Genomic DNA, 22,732 nt, shown 5'->3' with positions numbered 1-22,732 from the left:
TCCTGTGGGGTCAGAGGCCCTGAGCTGAGAGGCCCTGAGCTGAAATGAGGCATGCAAGTGACCCGGGAGGGCAGAATCCAAACCTGACCTCCTACATCTAGAGATTCCTAGAGGCCCGTGGCTGGGGGGTACGGCGAGGTGGTAGGGCACCTGCCTAGCATATGAGAGACCCAGCATTCCATCTCTTGGCACTGCAAAAAATAAATTAAAAGATTAAAGGGGCTTGTGACCTCAAAAAGTTTAAAATGCAAAAATCAACCTTTAAGACAGTGTCTCTCATATGGAGATACATTTTTAAAACAGTATTTTCAATTTCCTAATACATTTTAGACTTTTAAGAAGGAATTCTATTCACTTCCTACAATTTTTTTTTAAAAAAGCAAGTCATTCTTGAGCGAACCTTGATTCTCACTGCAGAGCGTGAGAGGAGCTGTGAATGTCCATGGCTGAGTGGATGCAAGGCACTCCTCAGTCTCCATGAAGCCCGGAAGGCAGGCACAGCCCTGAGCAGCAACAGCACTGTCCCTCTGGAGTGCCCATAGCTCTCTCTCACAAGAGTGCCGTGACCGTGCACACATAGACACCGCCAAGCAACCCTCAGCAGAGCCACTTCAGCAGCAGGCATTCAGCTCAGGAGGACGGCGCCAGTATTACTTCCTCACTGCAGAATGCAGCAGGAGCTCAATCCGTGCGGCTCAGCGTGGACTAGAGCTCACAGGCCACTGCGCTGTCCAGGGTGATGAAGTCACTCCTTTGAAGACAGAACCAGGAGACCACACAACACAGTGAAGCCTGAAGACAACATGAGCATGAACACTGGCCACATGAGGACGGATTCCTCCCTCGCCACTGAGAGGATTCTAGAGAAGTCAGGAAATCCCAACAGTAATCTCAGGAGTTGAAAAAGTATTCAGCAGACATTAGGAATGTGGAACAGCAGACACAGCCACAGGGCAGGAACAGAGACCCCAGATCAGGGGCTCTGAGGCCAGGCACAGTGAGACAGGCCTGCACCACACGCACCGCAGTGACGAACACTTGCCCTTCACACGAGGAGGGGAGAAAATAAAGCACCAGAACTGAGTCAGCTAAGACCCTGAAAGTGGCAAGCGGTGAGACAATACAGTAAGGGACCCACCTGGCCATGACAGGTGGACAAGATGAAGCCGACACGTGGTCTCCCCAACTGTCCCAAGTGGATAAAACAAGCCTCGGCGACCACCCGGGGGAAAACACAACCCTCAGTGTCTTCCCGACCATCCTGAGTAGATAAGACGACCCTCAGGGATCACCGTAAGTGGACACGATGGTCTCCTGACCAGACCAGCTCACAGGCTCCGTGAGGCCTGACTGGCTGTCTGCTATGCCCTAAGCCTCTCAGGCTTCCGGGCTACAAGCAGATCTTCTGTCCGGCAGCTCTGTAGGTATATGGACTTTGCTGTAACAGAACACGGATCAAATACAAAACTGGGGCCTGGGGTTGTAGCTCAGTGGTAGAGCACTTGCCTCGCACGCGTGAGGTCCTGGTTTTAACTCTCATCACCACATAAAAAAATAAATAAAGATATAAAAAAAAATAAGGAAAAAAAACACAACTAGGTTCACATTAGATCCATGGAGCTATATCAGAACTTCACAGTAATCCTGCCATCCTAGGACAGACAAAGTGTTCTTGTGCACATAGCTCTGTGATCATTTTAAACCATTCACATCAGTCAAAGCAGGTATCCAAAAAGATACTGGAAGAGAACACGTTTGTCATCAGAAAACTTCAGAGAGGCCAGTTTATCCCAAAACATTAAGAGCATGATTTTAAAGACAGAGAACCTGCAATATAAGACATCATCACATTGCATTTTAAAAAATAGTAAACTAGGCTGGGTATGGTGGTTCAGGAGGCTGAGGCAGGAGGATCACATGTTCAAAGCCAGCCTCAGCAACTCAGCAAGCTCCTAAGCAACTCAGTAAGACTCTGTCTCTAAATAAAATATTAAAAAGGGCTGGGATATTGCTCAGTGGTTAAGGCCCCTGGGTTCATTCCCTAGTACCAATTTTTTTTTAATTAAAAAAAAATTTAAATGGTAAATTACATCTAGAATAGCCATTTATTTTTCAAGCAAATTTCTACTGACAGGCTAGGGTGTAGCTCAGTGGTAGACTGCCTGCCTAGGGTGTGCAAAGGCCCTGGGTTCAACTCCCAGAATCCCAAGAAATTTCTATTCACATTTTTCAAAAAAATCACTGTTAAGAGCTATTTTAATACATTTAAATTCTTTTTTTTTACAAAATAGCAAATTTTAAGTCAACAAGATGATATAATAAATTTTAAAACACTATTTTGAAACATTTTTATTTAGAAATAATATTACATTTAGCATAAGTGACAAACCTTACTACTGGGTAAAGTGTTTTTATTTGCTTTATCAGCAGTGCTTCCTTACTCCCTCACACATTTCTTTAGAATCATTTAAAAGTAAATTATACACATCCTGGCAGTGTACTCCTAAATATTTTAGTATGTGTTACTAAAATAGGAACCTTTCTCTTACGTAACCGCAGTACGATTATCACTTCATATACTAACATTATTATAAAACTTTAATCTACTATTCCTATTCAACTCTTGTCATTTGATCTATTAATATTCTTTATAGCATGTTTTTCTCTCCAGGCCAGGATCCAGTGTGAGGTCAGGTTTTGCAATTACTTGTCTCATCTCTGCAATGGATTTTTTAATTAAAAAATAATTCACCAGGGTATGAAAATAAATGTTCATCATGATAGTTCAGAAGCACGGCAAGATCTTGAGTTGCCATCAGAGGCATAATGTATGAGTCATTTTTCATTTATTCACAAAAATCATAAAAGCAGCATTATGCATGTTGTGGTCAAATGATTTTAGATAAAGTTGCCCAGGTACTTTAGGAGGAAAGGACAGTCTTTTTCAGAAAAGCTGTTGGTATAACTGACATCCACAGAGCATCTACTTGTTCTATACACATTAATTCATGTCATATACACATTATTTAAAAATAGATAATGGATTTAAATATGCAGGTTAAAACTATAGAATTTCTAAAACAGAATATTTAAAACTTTCATATTGACGTAGGCAAAAATAATTTAGAACATAAAAAGCATGAACAATTAAGGAAAAACACTGATAAACTAGACTTTTTACATTCTTCAAAAGTTATGATTAAAAAATTAAAAACAACAATACCCACATCTGACAAAAGACTTATATTCAAAATATATGAAGAACATTTACAACTCAATAAGATAAATCAATAAAATTTCAATAAAAAAATACATAAATGGACAAAAGATTCAGTCATTTCACAAAAGATATACAAATGACCGATAAGTACACAAAAAGGCAAGCCACTCATTGTAATTAAGATCATACCAATAAAATGCACCACACATCAAATTTAGGCTAAGATATGAACAAAGGACTCTCATAGGCTGGTGTCGGGGGCCATTCTGACGCGTGATTGGGTGACTCCCGTTAAGGGCCTGAGGCGCTTTGGCTGTGTCGAAGCTTTCCCGACCCTTTCCTGATGAGAGAGCCCATCCGTGTGGGGTGTGCCTGACCACTGATCCCGGGGACCCAATCACTGACCCTGACCTTGGAGTGCAGCCCCCCCTCAACCTTCATTGGATGGAATTCTCCCCTGAATCTCTTGTTCCCCAAATAAAAGGCTACTCCAGGCGTGTTCACTCTCTCTCTCTCCTGCTAGCCCAGAGTAATCGTCACTGCCCTGCTGGGTGGCTAGAGGTGGGAACCAGGGAGGTGAGCCATCTCGGACCTAGCAATATAAATAAGGTAACTGGTTTGTGTGTTTTATTTCGATCTCTTCTAACTAACTTTATGCCTAGAACCTCATTAATGAAACCACTGCGCAGGCCGCGTGGTAGAATTGGCGCCCAACGTGGGGCTCGAAACCACGACCCTGAGATTAAGAGTCTCATGCTCTACCGACTGAGCTGCGCAGGCCGCGTGGTAGAGGCTGGTGGTACAACCACTTTGGAAAAAGCTGGGTATTTTCATAAAATTAACTATACATGTACCATGTGACAAAGCAACTGCACTCCTAAGTATACAGCCAAGGGAAACAGAACATATCCACAGACCTTTGGATACAGAGCCAAATGTTCATAACAAGTTTTTTGTAAGAACCAAAAACTGGAAACAACCCAAATGTCTATCAGCAGGAAAATGGACAAGTTGTGCTGTAGCCATTTGCTGGAGTGCTACTTAAGCAAAAGAAAATGATGCAGTGACTAAGGCATCTCACAAGCATTAGCTGGATAAAAGGCCAGTGGTCCTAAATGCACAACAATTCCAAAAGGCAGTGCTTGCTGCAAAAATATATAGGCAAATAACTTGCAAACTGGGAAAGCCAGGGAGCAGAGACCAGAATCTGCTGGCCTGGCCCTGGCTGCAGGAGGCATCTACTACCCTTGAAAGAACACTGCAACAGCTCTACTGGTCATGGGCACTGCTGCAGGCATTTCTGCAAACCAGACTCTTGCATCTTCCCACAACACTGCCCCATTCTTCTAAGAAGGGTACTAGAGCAGTGAGATCCACGTCCGTGCTCACCACCACACTCACACTAGTCCACAGTGCCTCCCTTCCAGGTATACAGCATGCAGCCCCAGCCTGCTGGCGACCCATCTGTGAAGTGGCTCTCAGCACACAGGCTAAAGTCTGCAACCACTGGCCCTAGGCTGGCCCTTGGCACCGCTGCCCACCTGTCCACCCATCTGCCTGTCAGGATTCCAAGAGAGCTGACGGTTCCCGACCAAATTGCAAGCCCAATAATGTTATCTCCCTCCACCATTTCTCCCAGGACTTCCTTCAAGACCTCTCACTGTTCTGATGACCCTCCTCAGACATACTTCAAAACTGAACAACCAGCCTCTTACAATGTGAGCCCTCCCCCAACAAAACACAGCCCCATCCACACATCACAGTCTCAGCAGAACAGAACACAAACTCTAAGTTGGTGACACGGAATCCTGCCCTTGGGGTCTATTAAAATAAAACAATCTGCCATCCCTTAATAAGCATGGTGTGTGGCCATAAAAAGCTCTTCATCCAAAGCAGTGGGAACAGAGTGCAGAAACTCAGTCTCCTGCCTGAGCCCACTCCTCAGCCAGCATGCAGAGGCCACACGCGCAGCCTGGGGACAGTGAGGCCCACGCCCCAAGCCCAGCACGCCTTTGCTCCGGTTCCCGTTTCACTTTCTCCTTAGCACCTACTCTCACTGCTTTACTGTCTGCTGCCCTACACAGACGTGACCTCCACCATGGCAGGAATTTTGATCCTGTTTTGGTCGCAGCCAATCCTACAGTGTCCAGAACCACCATCAGGAGATGGCAGGTCCCATAAACATAGATCAGAGAATAAATGAGTAAATGGACCTTGCAGGGCCTGTGAGACACCATGATCACTCTCCCTGGGTCCACCTCCACTCAGCCAAAGCCTCAACTTCTACCCTAGACCTTCAAAAAACCTTCAGCCAAAGGGGACTTTCTCACTCCTTTCATGTCTGCAATGTACAGTCTTTGTCAGAGTCTTATGATAAGAGGTAAAAACTCAAAGAGCACTCATCTGTAAAAGTCAAATCAATTTATTAAAAATATAACACAATTTCTCCCTTCCTCCTCCATGGAATTAATTCAAATAAGAACATAGTTTTATAAAACTATTCTATCAGAATAAACTAAAACTGTAGCATTTTCTCTGAACTAAGTCTAAACTGGTGTTCATTTCAAATTTGTAGACTGCAGTATATGTCATGGACTTGCTCATATACTACCTTAGATTATTCACTAGATTTTTATCTCTACGTGTCTTGCTTCTTTTAACTTGTAAGGGCCTCTTCATTTATGATCAATACTAATAGTGTCAGTGACTGTGCTGTTTCTCATCCCACGTAAATACCACAACAACATGCTGAAGTAGGTTTCCGTACCCCCATTTTGCAGATTAAAACACTAATGGTCGAATAACTAGCCCAAAGCCACAAAGCTAGGAAGCTGCAGCCCCGCCACTCAAGCCCTCCCACACTCGTGGCCCCAGGATTAAGAGAACAGCAACATCTACTGCATAGTAAGTGCTATGCTTTCAACCTTTACAAGGGCTACCTAATTACACCCTCCAATAACACCCATCACACCCATCCTGCAGCTGGGGAAGCAGCGCCTCTGAGAGGCTGGCACTGAGATGCTAGGAAGGGGCTCCGGTCAGTGTGAAAACGCAGGCTGTGCACCTGTGGAGCTTCTACTCTTAAAAGACGATGACATGGGGCTGAGGATGTGGCTCAAGCAGTAGCGCGCTCGCCTGGCGTGCGTGTGGCCTGGGTTTGATCCTCAGCACCACATACAAACAAAGATGTTGTGTCCGCCGAAAACTAAAAAATAAATATTAAAAAAAAAAGACGATGACATGACAGTTAAGACTGATCAAGACGCTTTCAACAAAAGCCAAATCTCAATGTGATTCACTCTAAAGGCAGTTCAATTGAGAAAACAAAATGATTCCTTATCATTAGATCAGAAAATTTCATGGGTTAGGGTTCTACCCATTAGAAATCTTCTGGAAAGGCACTTTCCCAATACTCAGTTTCCCTCCCACAGGTCCACTTAAAATTTTGAGGGGAAATCCAAGTGTATTCAAAGACCCGGTGAGCCAGGTAAATTTTGTAGTCAGAAAGTTATTTGCTTCATTCAAGACAGCAAATTCTCAAATCAGAACCATCTGAATCAAAAAATCTTAATTACAGACTCTCACATAGCAGATTATGTCCCCCACCAAAAAAAAAAAGTGTCCTGGTAGAAAAATATCAGAACCCAAATATAGGAAAAGAGCTGGTACTGAGAAGGCACATCAGACCTCCCTGAAAATAATGTTTTTGAAGAGTTTTAATTACTTAGGAAAGTGCTTATGACATAATGCCAAGGAGTATGTCATAAGATAGAAAATATTATCAAAACACAATACATCTATGTACCTGTTTATACTACAGGACAATAAAAGAAAAAGATATAATGATAACAGTGATTACAGAGTGACTTCTGCTTTTATCGAAGTTTTTGTAATATATCCCAAGATGATCAGCAAAGGAATACAGTAATTTATTTATGGAATTATTTCTACATGTCATTTGTTGTATGCTTGGATGATCTTGAAATATAACCAAAAGCTGGGCACAGTGGTGCCCACCTATAATACCAGTGGCTGGGGAGGCTAAGTCGGAGGATTGCCAGTTCAAAGCCAACCTCAGCAAAAGCAAGGTGCTGAGCAACTCAGTGAGACTCAGTCTCTAAATAAAATACAAAATAGGGCTGGAGATGTGGCTCAGTGAATGAGTGCCCCCGAGTTCAATCCCTGGTACCAAAAGAGAGGGAGAGAAATATAACCAAATAACTCATTCAAACAAAAACAATATACTGAAATATTTAAAATCTTACCACACCTGAATAAAGATCAAATAATTCAGGAAATAATAAAAAAAATTTTGTACATCTAAAATCTTCTAAAATGAGTATGAATTTTAAATTAGAAATAATGATCTTTGGCCATATAAAGAATCTACATTTCCTACCCTGAACCTGGTTTACAAGGCACTTCTCCAGCGGCCCTCCTCTCTCTGTTCAGGGGCTCTGAATCCTGACTGGTCAAGTGTACTTTGGCTTGGTGCAGAGACACCATCTGCTGAAGCTCCCTGTAGTGACTGGACTTTTTCAAGAGCCAGCAACAAGTACCACAGACCTCACCTTCCTGGGTAGATGTCTACCTCAGGACGTCAGATAAAAGCCTCCAAGTTAAATCACCCCTGCAAACGAGAAGGTCCCGCCTACAGCAGCAAGAGAACACCCAGCACACAGCATGAACCCCACACATAGTCTGTCAGCCTCCTGAAACATGAGTCAGAAAGATCTGAAATAAAACCCACATGAAGAGCCAAGCTCATTTCTTTAATATTTAATATGATATTGTGATGCCAAGCGTATCTGTGCTAGAGGCCCAGTGTGGCAGACACACAGTGCCACCTATCAGCCACTGTGTGTAACTGTGGGCACAACTGCTCAGCAGACTAGGGGTATGGCTCAGAGGTGGAGCACTCGCCTAGGGTGCAGGGGGCCCTAGGGGTTCAACCCCAAGTATCACACCCCCTCAAAAAAAAAAAAAAAGACACTTCAGATGAATTGCCTTCTCATCTCTCACTAGATGTCCCAATGCTACAGGTTACACTACCAACTCTGTGAGAAGCCTGTCATTGCTACATTGTGTTCTTCTTTAAATAATAATATTTTATTAGTTGTTCTTAATTATACATGACAGTAGAATCCATTTTGATAAAACTATACAAGCACAGAATATGTCTTATTCTAATTAGGACCCCATTCTTGTTCTAGAAAGTTTATCTTTCTCTAGGAACAAAAGGTTTTTAATTTTAGTTTTTTGGTGTTTTTTTTTTTCAATGCTGCAAATTGAACCCGGGCAGGAATCATCCCCAAAGCTCTCTTCCTTGTGACTCTTTTTTCTTCAACTCTGTGATTGGGGCTCTGCCCAACTCCTCTCTCAAGACTGTTTATCTGTTGGTGGTGCCACTCGGCCCTCACTTGTGGGACCTCTCTGTGTAACCTGACAGGGCGAATGACAGCTGTCTACCCTAGCTTCCAGTTTCCTTCTCTTCTCCTAGAGACTGCTCCTTCTTGGCCTCTGCAATGGTTAATTCTATGTGTCTACTTGGCCAGGCCACCGAACATGCTGATTTAACCAAACCTAACCTAGTGTTGCCGAAACAGTACGGGGTAGTTGTGGCTAACGTTAAGTAACACAACAGGGTAGGGAATGATCCACCAGGCTGAGGGCCTTAAAAGCAAAAGCTGAGGTTTCCCAGAAGAGAATTCTGTCTCAAGACTGCAGTGCCCTTTTCCAAGATGGCGAACTAGAGGGAGGCTACATTCCAAGCAAAGGTAATACTGTTTCTCTGAGAAGCAGCCATCGCTGCCCACCGACCCCCTCATGTTTGCCCCTCATTCATCCACCACGATCGCGCAACTCCTGCCAGCGTGTCACCTGCTTTTTGAGCACAGACCACCTATCATCTACCATTTGCCTGCCTCTTGCCTGCGCATCCCTGGCCTTTCACCTACCCAATGCCTACCACCTGACGACCACCCGCCAATCGCCTGCTGTAAGCCTGCAGACTACCCGCAGAGGGCCAGCGGATTCCCCGCTGCCAGCTGTTGCCTGGAAGTCTGTTGTCACAGTACCCACAGGGTTGGTTACAAGTGGCAGCCGCCACCTTGGGACACCCGCCACCTTGGGACACCCGCCAGGGCCTATAGGTTTGCCTCCGCCACTGCCGCCATCTTGGGACACGGCTGCCTCAGTCTGGGGACACTGGCCAGGGCCTGAAGATATATTGTCAGGGTACCTGCAAGTCTGGTTACACCTGAGGTCCTTTTGCCGGGTGTGCTAGTGGCTAACATCTGACTGCCTCTTTGCAGGGTCGCTCCTTTGTGTGAGCGTATCCCTGTTGGTCTCTCTGCAAGTTGAAACAGCACTGAGATCTTGGTACTGCAGAAGGCAGAGCCTCGGGAATCTGAATCCCGGGTCCATCAGACTGCAGCTGGGTTTGCGTGGGCCAGTCTGGGTCTGGCAAGCCTGTGGAAAGCCAGCGACTAGGGACAGTTCCCTGGGGGAGGTCAGGTTGGAGAAAGTGGAGGAAACCGGGCTCTCTTCAGCTCAGGGAGCCTGGAAGTGCCCAGGGACAGAGGGGCTGGCTACAAGGGGTGGAACTACTGGAAGAGGATATGAGAACATCTTGCTATTGGCTGGCCCACACAATGGGAAGACACACAAAAGACATGAAAAAACCAAAGGAACAAAGTACCTCAAACAAACCAAGGTGTTCCAACAATAGAATGCAGACAACACAGTGGAAGAACTGTCAGAGAAGGAGTCTAGAAGGTACACAGTGAGACTAATCTTCAAAATAAAGGATGGTATCAGAGAGAAAATATAGGAAATGAAAGATCACTTAAATAGAGGCAGAGATTATAAGAAGAAATCCTCAAAATGAAGGCAACAATAAACCAAATTAAAAATTCAATGGAAAGCATCACCAACAGACTAGGCCACTTAGAAGACAACCACGAAGAGAAGATGATAAGAAACCATAAAGAGAACTTCCAAGAAATATAGGATAACAGGAAAAGACCAATTTTAGATTTATTGGAATAGACACAGATGTAGAGATACAAACCAAAGGAACACACAATCTTTTCAATGACATAATAACAGAAAATGTCCCAAACCTAAAGAATGAAATGGAAAATCAACTACAAGAGGCTTACAGGATCCCAAATGTACAAAATTACAGCAGACCCACACCAAGGCACATTATAATGAGAATGACTAATATACAGAATAAGGATAGAATTTTAAAGGCTGGAGAAAGGAAAAAATCATCTTACATAGAGGAGGAAACCAATTCGCAATTCAGCTGACTTCTCAACCCAGGCCCTCAGTGCCAGGAGGTCCTAAATAACATACATCGAGCTCTGAAAGAAAATGAATGCCAACAGAGAATTTTATATCCAGCAAAATTAAGCTTCAGATTTGAAGGTAAAATAAAAACCTTCCATGAGCTGGGGATGTGGCTCAAGCGGTAGCGCGCTCGCCTGGCATGCGTGCGGCCCGGGTTCGATCCTCAGCACCACATACCAACAAAGATGTTGTGTCCGCCGAGAACTGAAAATAAATAATAAAAATTAAAAAAAAAAAAATTCCATGATAAACAAAAGTTAAAAGAATCACAATTAGAAAGCCTGCACTACGAACATCCTCAGCAACATATTCCATGAGGAAGAATGGGAAAAAAATGAAAACCAAGAAAGGGAGGAACTACACTAAAGGAAAGGACAATCAAAGGAGAAACTAAGTCAAGCTAAAAACAAAAAATAAACCAAAAATACAAATCATATCTCAGTTATAACCCTGAATGTTAATGGCCTAAAGTCATCAATCAAAAGACAAAGACTGGCAGACTGGATTTTAAAGAAAGACCCAACAATATGCTGTCTTCAACAGACTCATAGGAAAAGACATCCACAGACTGAAGGTGAAAGGTTGGGAAAAAACATACCACCCACATGGACTGTGTAAAACAAGCAGGGGTTTCTGTCCTCAAGTCAGAAAAAGTGGACTTCAAGCCAAAGTTAGTCAGAAGGGACAAAGAAGGACACTTCATACTGCTTAAGGGAACCATACATCAATAAGACATAATAATCATAAATATTTATGTCTCAAACAATGAAGCATCTACATTAATCAAACCAACCCTTCTCAATTTCAAGAATCAAATAGACCAACACAATAATACTGGGTGACTTTAACATATTTCTCTTAACACTGGATAGATCTTCCAAACAAAAACTAAATGAAGAAACTATAGAACTAAATAATACAATCAAAGACTTAGACTTAACAGACATAGAGTATTTCATCGATCATTGACCAAAAATACACTTCTCAGCAGCACATGGATCTTTCTCTAAAATAGACCATATGTTATGCCACAAAGCAACTCTCAGTAAATAAAAAAAAAAAAACAGAAATACTACCTTGCATTCTATTAGATCATAATGGAATGAAACTAGAAATCAACGATGAAATAAAAAAAAAATAGAAGCTACTTCAACACCTGAAGACTAAATAGCATGCCATTGAATGACAAATGAACTGCAGAAGAAATCAGGGAGGAAATTAAAAAAATACTTAGAGGTAAATGAGAACACCAATACAACACATCAAAATCTCTGGGACACTATGAAGGCAGTGCTAAGAGAAAAGTTCACTGCATTGAGTTCACACATCAAAAGAATAAAAAGTCAACAAATAAATGACCTAACATTACATCTCAAAGCCCTAGAAAAAGAAGAACAATCAACCTCAAAAGCAGTAGAAGACAGGAAATATTAAAATCAGAGCTGAAATCAATGAAATTGAAACAAAAGAAACAATTCAAAAAACTGACAAAAGGAAAAGTTGGTTCTTTGAAAAAATAAATAAAATTGATAAACCCTTAGCTACACTAACAAAAAGAGAGAAAATTCAAAATTCATGATGAAAAAGGAAATATCACAACAGCTACTACTGAAATACAGAAGATAATAAGAAACTATTTTGAAAATTTATACTCCAATAAAATCTCACAAGACATTAACAAATTTCTAGAGACATATGACCTACCCAAACTGAATCAGGAGGACATACACAATTTAAACATTTCAAGCAATGAAATGTTTCAAGCAATTTCAAGCAATGAAATAGAAGACACCATCAAAAGCCTACCAACTGAGAAAATCCCAGAACCAGATGGATTCTCAGCCAAGTTCTGCAAGACCTTCAAAGGAGAATTAATACCATGAAATAGAAAAGGAGCGAACCCTTCCAAACTCATTCTATGAGGCTAGTATCACCCTGATACCAAAACCAGACAAAAACACATCAAGGAAAGAAAACTTCAATCAATATACCTGATGAACATACACACAAAAATTCTCAATAAAATTCTGGCAAATCACATACAAAAACATATTAAAAAGATAGTGCACCATCATCAAGTGGGGTTCATCCCAGGGATGCAAGGTTGGTTCAATACACAGAAATCAACAAACAAAATACATCACATCAATTGACGTAAAATCAAGAATCATATCTCAATAGATGCAGAGAAAGCATTTGACAAAATACAGCACCTCTTCATGTTCAAAATGCTAGAAAAACTAAGGATAATAGGAAGATACCTCAACATTGTAAAAGCTATCTATGCTAAGCCCAAGGCCAACATCGTTCTAAATGGAGAAAAATTGAAACTATTCCCTCTAAAAACTGGAACAAACAAGGGTGCCCTCTTTCACCACTTCTATTCAACGTAGTCCCTGAAACTCTAGCCAAAACAATCAGACGAAAGAAATTAAAGGAGTACAAATAGGAAAAGAACTTGAACTATCACTATTCGCCGATGACATGATTCTGTGTTTAGAAGATCCAAAAAATTACACAAGGAAACTTCTAGAACTAATTAATGAATTTAGCAAAGTAGCAGGATATGAAATCAATACCCATAAATCAAATGCATTTCTATACCTAAGCGATGAATCCACTGCAAGAGAAATTAGGAAAACCACCCCATTCGTAATAGCCTAAAAAAAAAAAAAAATACTTGGGAATCAATCTAACAGAAGAGGTGAAAGACCTCTACAATGAAAACTACAAAACACTAAAGAAAGGAACTGAAGAAGACCTCAGAAGATGGAAAGATCTCCCATGCTCCTGGAGAGGCAGAATTAATATATTCAAAATGGCCATATTACAAAAACTGTCATACAGATTTAATGCGATTCCTATAAAAATTCCAATGACATTCTTCACAGAACTAGAAAATGCAATCATGGAATTCATTTGGACCCAGAATAGCTAAAGCAATCCTTAGCAAGAAAAGTAAAGCAGGTGGCATCACAATACCAAACCTTAAACTATACTAAGAGCTATAGTAACAAAAATGGCATGGTATTATACCAAAATAGACTGATAGACCAACGGTACAGAATAGAGGACACAGAGACAAACCCACATAAACATGGTTATCTCACACTAGACAAAAGTGCCAAAAACATACATTGGAGAAAAGATAGCCTATTCAACAAATGGTGCTGGGAAGACTGGAAATCCACATGCAGCAAAATGAAATTAAACCCCTACCTCTCACCCTGCACAAAAAAAATAACTCTAAGTGGATCAAAGATTTAGACACTAGAACAGAGACCCTACAACTAATAGAAAAAAAGAAAAAAAAAAAAAGCAGGCCCAAATCTTCACCATGTCGGCTTAGGACCTGACTTCCTTAACAAGAAGTAAGATCAAGAATCAATAAATGGGATGGATTCAAACTAAAAATCTTCTTCTCAGCAAAGGAAACAATCAGTAACATCAAGGGAGAGCCTACAGAATGAGAAAAAATATTTACCACACGCACATCAGATAGAGCATTAAACTCCAGGATATATAAAGAACTGAAAAAACTTAACACCAAAAAAACAAATTATCCAATCTATAAATGGGCTAAGGAACCAAACAGATACCTCACAGAAGAAGATATACAATCAATCAACAAACATATGAAAAAAACGTTCATCATCTCTAGCAATTAGAAAAACGCAAATCAAAACTACTCTAAGATTTTATCTCACTCCAGTCAGAATAGAAATTATCAAGAATACAAGCAACAATAAAGGTGGTCGAGGATGTGGGGAAAAAAGTACACTCATGCATTGCTGGTAGGACTGCAAATTGGTACAACCACTACGGAAAGCAGTATGGAGATTCCTCAGAAAACTGGAAATGGAGCCTCCATTTGACCCAGCTATCCCACTCCTTGGTTTACACCCAAAGGACTTCAGATCAACATACCACAGTAATATAGTCAGGTCAATGTTTATAGCAGTTCAATTCACAATAGCAAAAATACAGAACCAATCTAGATGCCCTTCAACAGATGGATTTTAAAAATGTGGTACAGATATACAATGGAATATTACTCAGCCTTAAAGAAGAATGAAATTATGGCATTTTCAGGTAAATGGACAGAACTAGAGAATATTATGCCAAGTGAAATAAGCCAATCCCCAAAAAAACAAAGGCCCAATGTTTTCTCTGATAAGCAGATGCTGATCCACAGTGGGGTAGGGGGGCATGGGAAGAATGAGGAACTTTGGACTGTGTAGAGGGGAATGAGGGGAGGGGAGGGGCTGTCGGGATGGGAAGGACGGTAGAATGAGACAGACACTATTACCTTTATACATGTATGATTACACTCCTGGAGTGACTGCACCACATACAGCCAGAGGAATGAGAAGTTGTGCTCCACTTTTGTACAATATGTCAAAAATGCATTCTACTGTCATGTATAACTAATTTAGGACAAAAAAAGACAAGACAAGACCACAGTGCCAACTCCTGCCTGGGCTTCGAGCCTACCTGTGTGCCCTATAAATTTTGGACTCACCAGCCCCTTGATCATGAGCTAATTCCTTAAAACAAATTTATAGATACACAGACAGACGCAGAGATAGAGATATGCCTACAGTTCTGATTTTATGGAGAAGAGTCATTGGTACCGCCTTGGGTCACCTTTCTCTGCCAATCCCAAGGGCTGCACATGCTGCCACCTCCCCTCCCCCACCTTGATGCCACCTCCCCCATGCTGCCACCCCCCTCCCCTCCCCCTTGATGCTACTATCCTTTCACAAACCTGCACGTCTCATGCATTGACTAATGACACTCCACGGGTTCCAACCAGCCCACATCTTCCTCCGAGCTTTCAACCTACACATGCAACCCAACACTCCAGCAATGAGAACTCCCCGCTGACCCCTCCAGGGGGCTCCCCTGCTCCCGTACACCTCCCAGCTCTGCCCCTTTGCCTGCTGCCTCACCAAAATCTCACCTGGACTGTGGAGCCTCCCCTCCCTCTCTCCACTCACCGACTGCCAGCACTTCCCACTGAGAGCAGTCAGTCCGGCCCTGCCCTTGGCACTACAGTAGCCTCTGACTCTCTTCCCTTACGACTCCAGCCCACATCCCTGTGCAGCCCGAGCACTCTTCTAAACCCTTCATGTCAGTCCCACCATATCCCTGCCTTAGACCCCCAGTGCCCTCCCTCCAGCTGGACAGAGGCCTCCAGCGTGGCAGAGACCACACGGGGGCAGGGGCCCCAGGCTTCTCCATGGCCACGCTGCCCACCGGCAGCCTCGAGCTTGTGGTGAGCCCAGCACTCTGCAGTGCTAACGCTCATCGTGCTGCCAAGGCCACGGAGCATCAGCACTGGTGCCTCTGTCACCCTTTCGCTGCAGCAAGCTGCTGCCATTTTAAGTACTGGGCCTGGAACCCGGGGCCTCACAAGCCCTCCACCATTGCCCTACATCCCAGCCCTTTTGATTTTTTCTTTTGACAGAGTCTCACTAAGTTGCTCATGCTAGATTCAAATTTGTAATCCTCCTGCCTCGGCCTCCCAAGTCACTGAGATCACGGGTGTGTACCATAGCTCCTGGCTTCAGTAAGCTGCTTGAAGTTCTCCAACTGCGCAAGTCCACGACCAACTGTTGACCTCAGGCTTCCCTTCCAGGAAGACAAAAATATCTTGCCACTTAGGGATATATTAGCCAGAAGTATCAATTAAAAGCTATGGGTGGGGGCTGGGGTTGTGGGTCCGTAGTAGAGCACTTTCCTAGCCTGTGTGAGGCACTAGGTTTGATTCTTGGCACCACATATAAATAAATAAAGATCCATTGACAACTAAACAATATTTTTAAAAAATTTTAAAAAGCTACGAGGGAATAGGAATGTGGTGTTAGGACTAAAAGAGCAGAATTCTGAAACCACCTCTGCCCAAACCACAGGAGCTACCTTCTCATCTGCTCACATATTAGACTTCAACCAGAATGCATCTGGTTGCCTATCTGGAAAAAAAAAATGGTATCTTATATAAATTTCCTAATTTTGTTTTTAAATATTAAAGATATTTGAAATTATCTGACACAAATAAGAAATAAAATGTATTTAACTCTTTTGCTTTGCAACATAGTTTTCTGATTTAAAAGGCAATAAGATAATCAGAATATATGCCCAATTTAAGCAATTTATTACCAAAAAATCTGCCAATTGTATCAAGAGGTGTTCACATCACCTTGACAAACATCATGAGCAGAATTTTTAACAACTTCCAATCCCCTGCTAGAGGACGTTGAGAGCCACTTCCCCTTGGCCCGTCCTCCTTCCTTGCTCATGATCTTCCCACACCAGCTCCATAGGCCATGCCTAATGTGGCTCAGATGACGCCTTCCCAAAGCCTGTCCTGATCCTCTCTAATTAAATACAATCTGCCCTGTCTCTGTGTTACCATAATTTGCATGAATCACTTTAACGACATTTAGCTTGCAGTGGTTCCCATTAGAGTTATTTCAGTACTTTCAGCTTTTTAAATAAGCTCTTGAACACAAGAACCATACCTCACACACACTTAAAATCCCCTAATTTAACAAGATACCACATGAACAGAACAGAGAAACAGACATCCACTTATGTTACAAAGCAACTCAAACTGGCTTAAGTCTATGATTACTAATGTAATTTCGAGCAAAATCTGTTTGGATAGAAGAAGCTCAAGGCCATTTCTGAATAAAAGTGTGATACCTGGAGAATAATGAGCCTCCAAAAAGCCAGTCTGAAATTACCTACTGCTGACGTTGCTCTTTTAAGTTGAAGCATGCTCTCTCACTCCTTGAGCACACAGCCAATGCAAACAGAGACTTTTAAAATCTATTAGGAAATGTAAGTAACTAAGTTAAATACCCTGTATTTGCTAAGCTACCTCTCCCAAATCTCACCCAAGTAGAACCCCTGTGGAGGCCATGCTTCCATTGAATCAACAGTGGATTCTATTCTTACCTCCTCTAGCCAGACAATCTACAGGAAACAGCTACTTACACACCCACCAACACCCGTGATAACTGCTCTGAACACAGAGATCGTCAGGGTTGACATCTTCTTTCCTCTCTCGACTGTGTACTTCCTATAGGAATGGTTCTGAAAGAACACACTTACCCAACTAGGATCATGCTATCTCATGACACAGAGACCCCATTAGGATCACCATGATCTGAGCACTCTGCAGCTGTCTTTGGTGCCTCCTAGCACCCTATTTAGGGTGACTGGGGAAAGAGCAACACAATTAAGAACACAGCAATCAACAGGGCTGACGGTCTATGCACTGCTTTTAAGGTGGCTCTAGGATCAGCAACTGGTGGTGTGGGGAAAGCAGATGGAAAGTTGGGGTGGGATGTCCAGAGGGTGGCTCAGGACGGAGTATCCTGCCATATGTCCTCTAAGGAGAAAGACTGTCTCCCCCAGCCTCGTTTCCTCCTCTTCTTCATAAGTCTCCTTCCCTCCCACCCCAATCCTCCTTCTCTCCAGGGAGACATCTTCTCCAACAATGGACTTCCCTCCTGACACACGAGCATGGCCTCGTCTAACGTAGCACACCCCTAAGGAAAGGCACGTGACTGAGAGTCCTACAGCACTCACACGGTTTGTCCTTCGGGTCACTTTCATAAGTGCAGGGTCAGCACACTCAGCCATGTTATTTAATGATCTAATCATTCCAAGACTGAAAATGGCATCATGGTGAAGTTACCAGACAGACGGAAGACTGTTTCAGGTGGGCTTTGCTAGCAACACAGGAAAAGCAGACGGTCTCAGCTCTTCCAGGCAACACAGCACTGTGTTGGTTTACTCAGCCTTGTCTTGCCAGTGAGGTCAAGGAACCCGCCACCATGAGACAATCACACAGCTCACCTGGAGCCTCAAGTTCCTGCTGCCCTCCCTATCTCTGGGCTTGGCGTCATCATCCACATGACCTCCAAGGCCACCGCTACTTCTGACTCTATAAAACCCAAGGTAGTTAGTGAACTGAACCGTCAATTGGGAAGACTCTCACCCATCAAAAGAGGACATTCCCTCTGTGACAGCATTACTCCAAAAGTGCACGGCCCTTGCTTTCACTGACAGGACTACACCGCCCATGGTAGTGGGACAGAAGAAGTGCGACAGGCAAGACACACTCTTTTTCTTAACTTTTACAGCCAGTCTCTCGTTAGCTTCCCTTTCTTGGTATGTTTTATTGGAAGAGAGATGTGTTTAATTAAGGATATGAAACAAAGCGAGGCCTGGTGGTGCACACCAGCTACTCAGGAGGCTGAGGCAGGAGGATCCCAAATTCAAGGCTAGCCTAGGATATGTAGCGGGTCCTGCTTCAAAAAGAGGCAGGGAGGGTGGAGGGGGATGTAGCTCAGAGGTACAGCACCTGCATAGCATGTGAGGCCCTAGGTTCAATCCCCAGTACCAAAAAAAAAAGGATATGAAACAAAAATAGAATTAATTTGCTTTCACCCATAAAAGTTACCTATATAGAAAAATGATTTTCCAATTATAAAAATGTTCACTGAAAAAAACTCAAATTATTTTAAAATACAAAAAAGAGAAAGTAAAAATTATCCCTCACCTTACCCAAAGATATTTTAAGAGTTAAATATGCAAACTATATTTTATATAAAATGAAATATTATATGTAAATTTTATAACGTGCCTTTTCACTTTACAACATATGTTACAGATATCCTTTCATCTGAATTTACAACGGTTTATTACCTACTTCTTTTTAAAGAATATACAGAAAAAAGATAAAACAAAATCTACTGAGTCTTCTTGACCCAGCCTCATTCTCTCCTCTTTAAAATCCAGCCTCCTGAGTCTGTGTGAGGTACGAGGAGCCACGAGGCTGAAGGTAAAGAGCAAAACGCACTCATGTGGGGTGACCTGAAGAACAGGAAGGCTGACGCACCATCCCCTTCTGTTCTTGGTATGTGACTATCAGCAATAATTAACCAGACCAGATTTTTATCTTTGCCAATTTCAGAATTCCAGACAACCAATGAATTTGGGAAAAAACACTACATGAATGTTGTATCTGAATGTTCCATTTCAGGCCCTAATTTCCACCTGCATCACATCGGACTCTAAAGATGCATGAAATCAGACCAGCTCACAGAAAACACTGAGGGGTATCACTTTATCTATCTATCTATCTATCTATCTATATATATATATATATATATATATATATGGGGGGGGCTAAATTTTCCAACTTCAAATACAGCTTGCCAGATAAGAAGAAAAAAAGAACACAATATTTAGTTATATCTTAGTTGGCAGAGTCATATTTCATTTACGTCATTTCCCATCCAAGTAGTCTTTTACAATTACACTGCTTACAACAAATCCAATACATCAGGTGAGATGGGGATGTCTGCACAGTGACAGGAGGGACCCATTCTCAGAACTGTAGGGAACAAAATCAAAGTACTTGACCCAAGCAGCTCATACCTTATACAGCGGGCGACGGACATCAATGGGACAGTTCTGTATTACTTCATCAACAACATCCGAGATGGACTCCATGAAGTCTGGGTTGGCAAACTAAATTGTACGTAAATTCAAAAGAAATATTACACCTTCATCAACAGCACAAAACAAAAAAAAGCCTTCCAAAAAATAAAAAATACATAATTTACTATAACTGAAAACATGTCACACTGGAATGAAGGCGTGTCAAAGAATTCCAGTGACTTGAACACATGTACATGTACAGTAATGCTCTGAGTCTCCTCAGAGACAAAACTGTGGGTGAAGGAAAAATATCCAAAATCAGTAATATGCACCAACCCTGCAACACGTGTGGGACTCACACCAACAAGGAAGGAAAGAGCCTGAGCCCAAGCATCGTGGTGTTCAAGCACACACAGTCATTTGTCAATGTCAACAACACAGAATATTAGAAAGGAGAAATGTTCTTTATGTGATGGTGGAGGTTCTAAAATGAAACAATCCACATAACAATAGTGTTACTGAGGACACATCCTTAGACTCAATTCTGTAAGTTAAATAAGCTAAAGTATGTCATTCAACTCAACTACATTTGAAATCTATTTTAAAAATCAAGCAAAGCTTTAATGTGAAAGTCTCAGAGAAGTCGGCAATATCCAGCCATCCACCAAGTAGATATCTGTCAGTTTTATGTCTATTGTAAATCAATATCATCAAAAGAGTGGGTATTCACTGGATTATTATTCATTAGGTGAATACTATTATCCATTAGAATACCAGTAAGGCATATATTTTGTGCCATTTCCTTGTACAAAATATATATGTATCTAAAAACAGGCAGCACTTTGCAACCTACCTACTAAATATAAACTGAATTAGGCAGGTAAATGCACCAAAATATAAATAAAATGCATTGTATATAAACCTTAGAATATTGCCTCTTAATTACTGCTTTCTGTAAAAGTTTAATAATTCCTTTTGACTATTAGTTAAAATGATAACATCTGTAATTTGTGCACTATCTAAATAATAGTAATAATGTCAGCCCTCAGATAGAAACTTCACCAAACTGCAGTTGGGGACACAGCAGGACCAAATGTCTAGGGTTGAAATTGGGCTTAGGAAGGACAATCACAAAGATAAAAAGGGTTATGTGGTATCCAACTTTTATGCAGAGGAAACCTGCATATAGGTCTTGAGATTAACTAGCTGTCATTAACACATGACCCCAAACTTTGAGATCAATTTCAATTGTTTCATCTTTTAGTACTCTTAAAACTTCTTCTTAACATCTCAAGAGACAATCCAGCTTCAATTATTAAAGCACATTAGTTTGTGGAGCGGTTAGTCAATCCATTGAGCAGACAAACCAGCAAGACTGCCTGCCGGCTCGCTTGTTGGGCCACTTATTGAAAACTGTTCTTTGCACACACTAGGTGGCAGCACTGCTCCACACACACTGCACTCCAACAACTCACAAGAGAACCAACTTACCTCTGGGTGAAAGAATATTTCAGGTCCCAGGAACCTCTCATACCCAACATCTATAACAAACTTCTTTTGGTTGATTGCATTGATACCCGTGTACTGTTTGATCCACTTCCGGGGATCCACATCATACTTAGCAAACTCCTTGACTATATCAGGGCAAATGTAACAGTATTTCTCCTGTATATGCACACAAAGACATCACCAGGTATTAACACCTATCCAGTGCCTCTGCCCTATGACAAATACACAGGAGCCCCATGCATTGAACACACCCATGAAATCAGATCCACCCACAACTTAACTCCAGTGTGGAGATGCTACCCAGCCTCATGCTCTGCCAGCTTTCACACGAGTCATGACTACACTTGGACAGTCTACTTTCTCTGAAACTTGGCTAGGAAACTCAACCTTGCTCTCTCAAGTTCTGCTGCCTGATGATGTGAAACACTAGGTGTCCATTAGAGTATCTTGTCTCTATCCAGTCTGTGCTTGTTCCCGCAGGTGCCCCACCTGGTGCCGGCCAGGCAACTCTCTGTGGTCCACCTCTAGATAGAAGACCACGCTAATCTACTGAACATGACATCTGTCCACATCCTAATGCCTGACTGCATGTGACAGTAGGGAGTGATACCAACCCACCTGCTGCTCATTCACCTAGAGTGCTGCATGCCTGAAGAGGTACCCTGCTGATCAGGTATTCTAAGTCACTTGATCAACACACATTCATTAAGTGTCTCGGCACCAGGGATACACAGTGAATAAAATGCACATATCCCTGCCAGGTGACACTCCAGAGAAGAGTCAGGCAACAGGCAGCCACAATAAGTAAACAGCATGATGGCAAAAGGGGACAGGTGCCACAGAACAAGGGAAAAACAGAAACAGGCAGGGGGATTGGAGGTGCTCATCTGTGGCCGCTCAAGAGACCTTGTGAGTTGTTTCCAGCCTGGCACCAACAACCAGCTTGAAATGTGCAAAGTCCCGAGGACCAAGTAACACTGATGTTCTTGGGATCTTTGTGCTGATCACCTGTCCATAGAGCTCACCTCAGCAAAGCAGCAGATGAGTACCAGCTTCTCAAAGTAACCTCCCTGGGGGAGACAGCCACACCAGGGAACATCAGCACCCAGGGGACACTCACTACACATTTTGGAAGGAATGGCCCTTCTGTAAGGACCTCCACGGGTGCTTCCATGACATTAACTATGA

At 42.3% G+C, this 22,732-nt stretch overlaps 1 protein-coding gene across 4 annotated transcripts in view; it reads right to left on the bottom strand.

Annotated features, from left to right (window-relative positions):
* Nucleotides 1–22,732, bottom strand: part of ACTR3B (actin related protein 3B) — a 72,327-nt gene that overhangs the window by 6,209 nt on the left and 43,386 nt on the right. For all 4 annotated transcript variants that reach the window (XM_081284710.1, XM_081284707.1, XM_081284708.1 and 1 more), the window contains 2 exons: nucleotides 21,527–21,700; nucleotides 20,033–20,125 (listed from right to left, as the gene is read on the bottom strand). In XM_081284710.1, coding sequence (XP_081140836.1) covers nucleotides 20,033–20,125; nucleotides 21,527–21,700 — 267 coding nt within the window. The remainder of the gene's footprint in view (nucleotides 1–20,032; nucleotides 20,126–21,526; nucleotides 21,701–22,732) is intronic.

Source organism: Spermophilus citellus, assembly GCF_964194105.1.
Source record: "Spermophilus citellus genome assembly, chromosome: 3".
In the NCBI taxonomy this organism is placed as follows: domain Eukaryota; kingdom Metazoa; phylum Chordata; class Mammalia; order Rodentia; family Sciuridae; genus Spermophilus; species Spermophilus citellus.
This window is presented reverse-complemented; position numbering and strand designations above follow the sequence as displayed.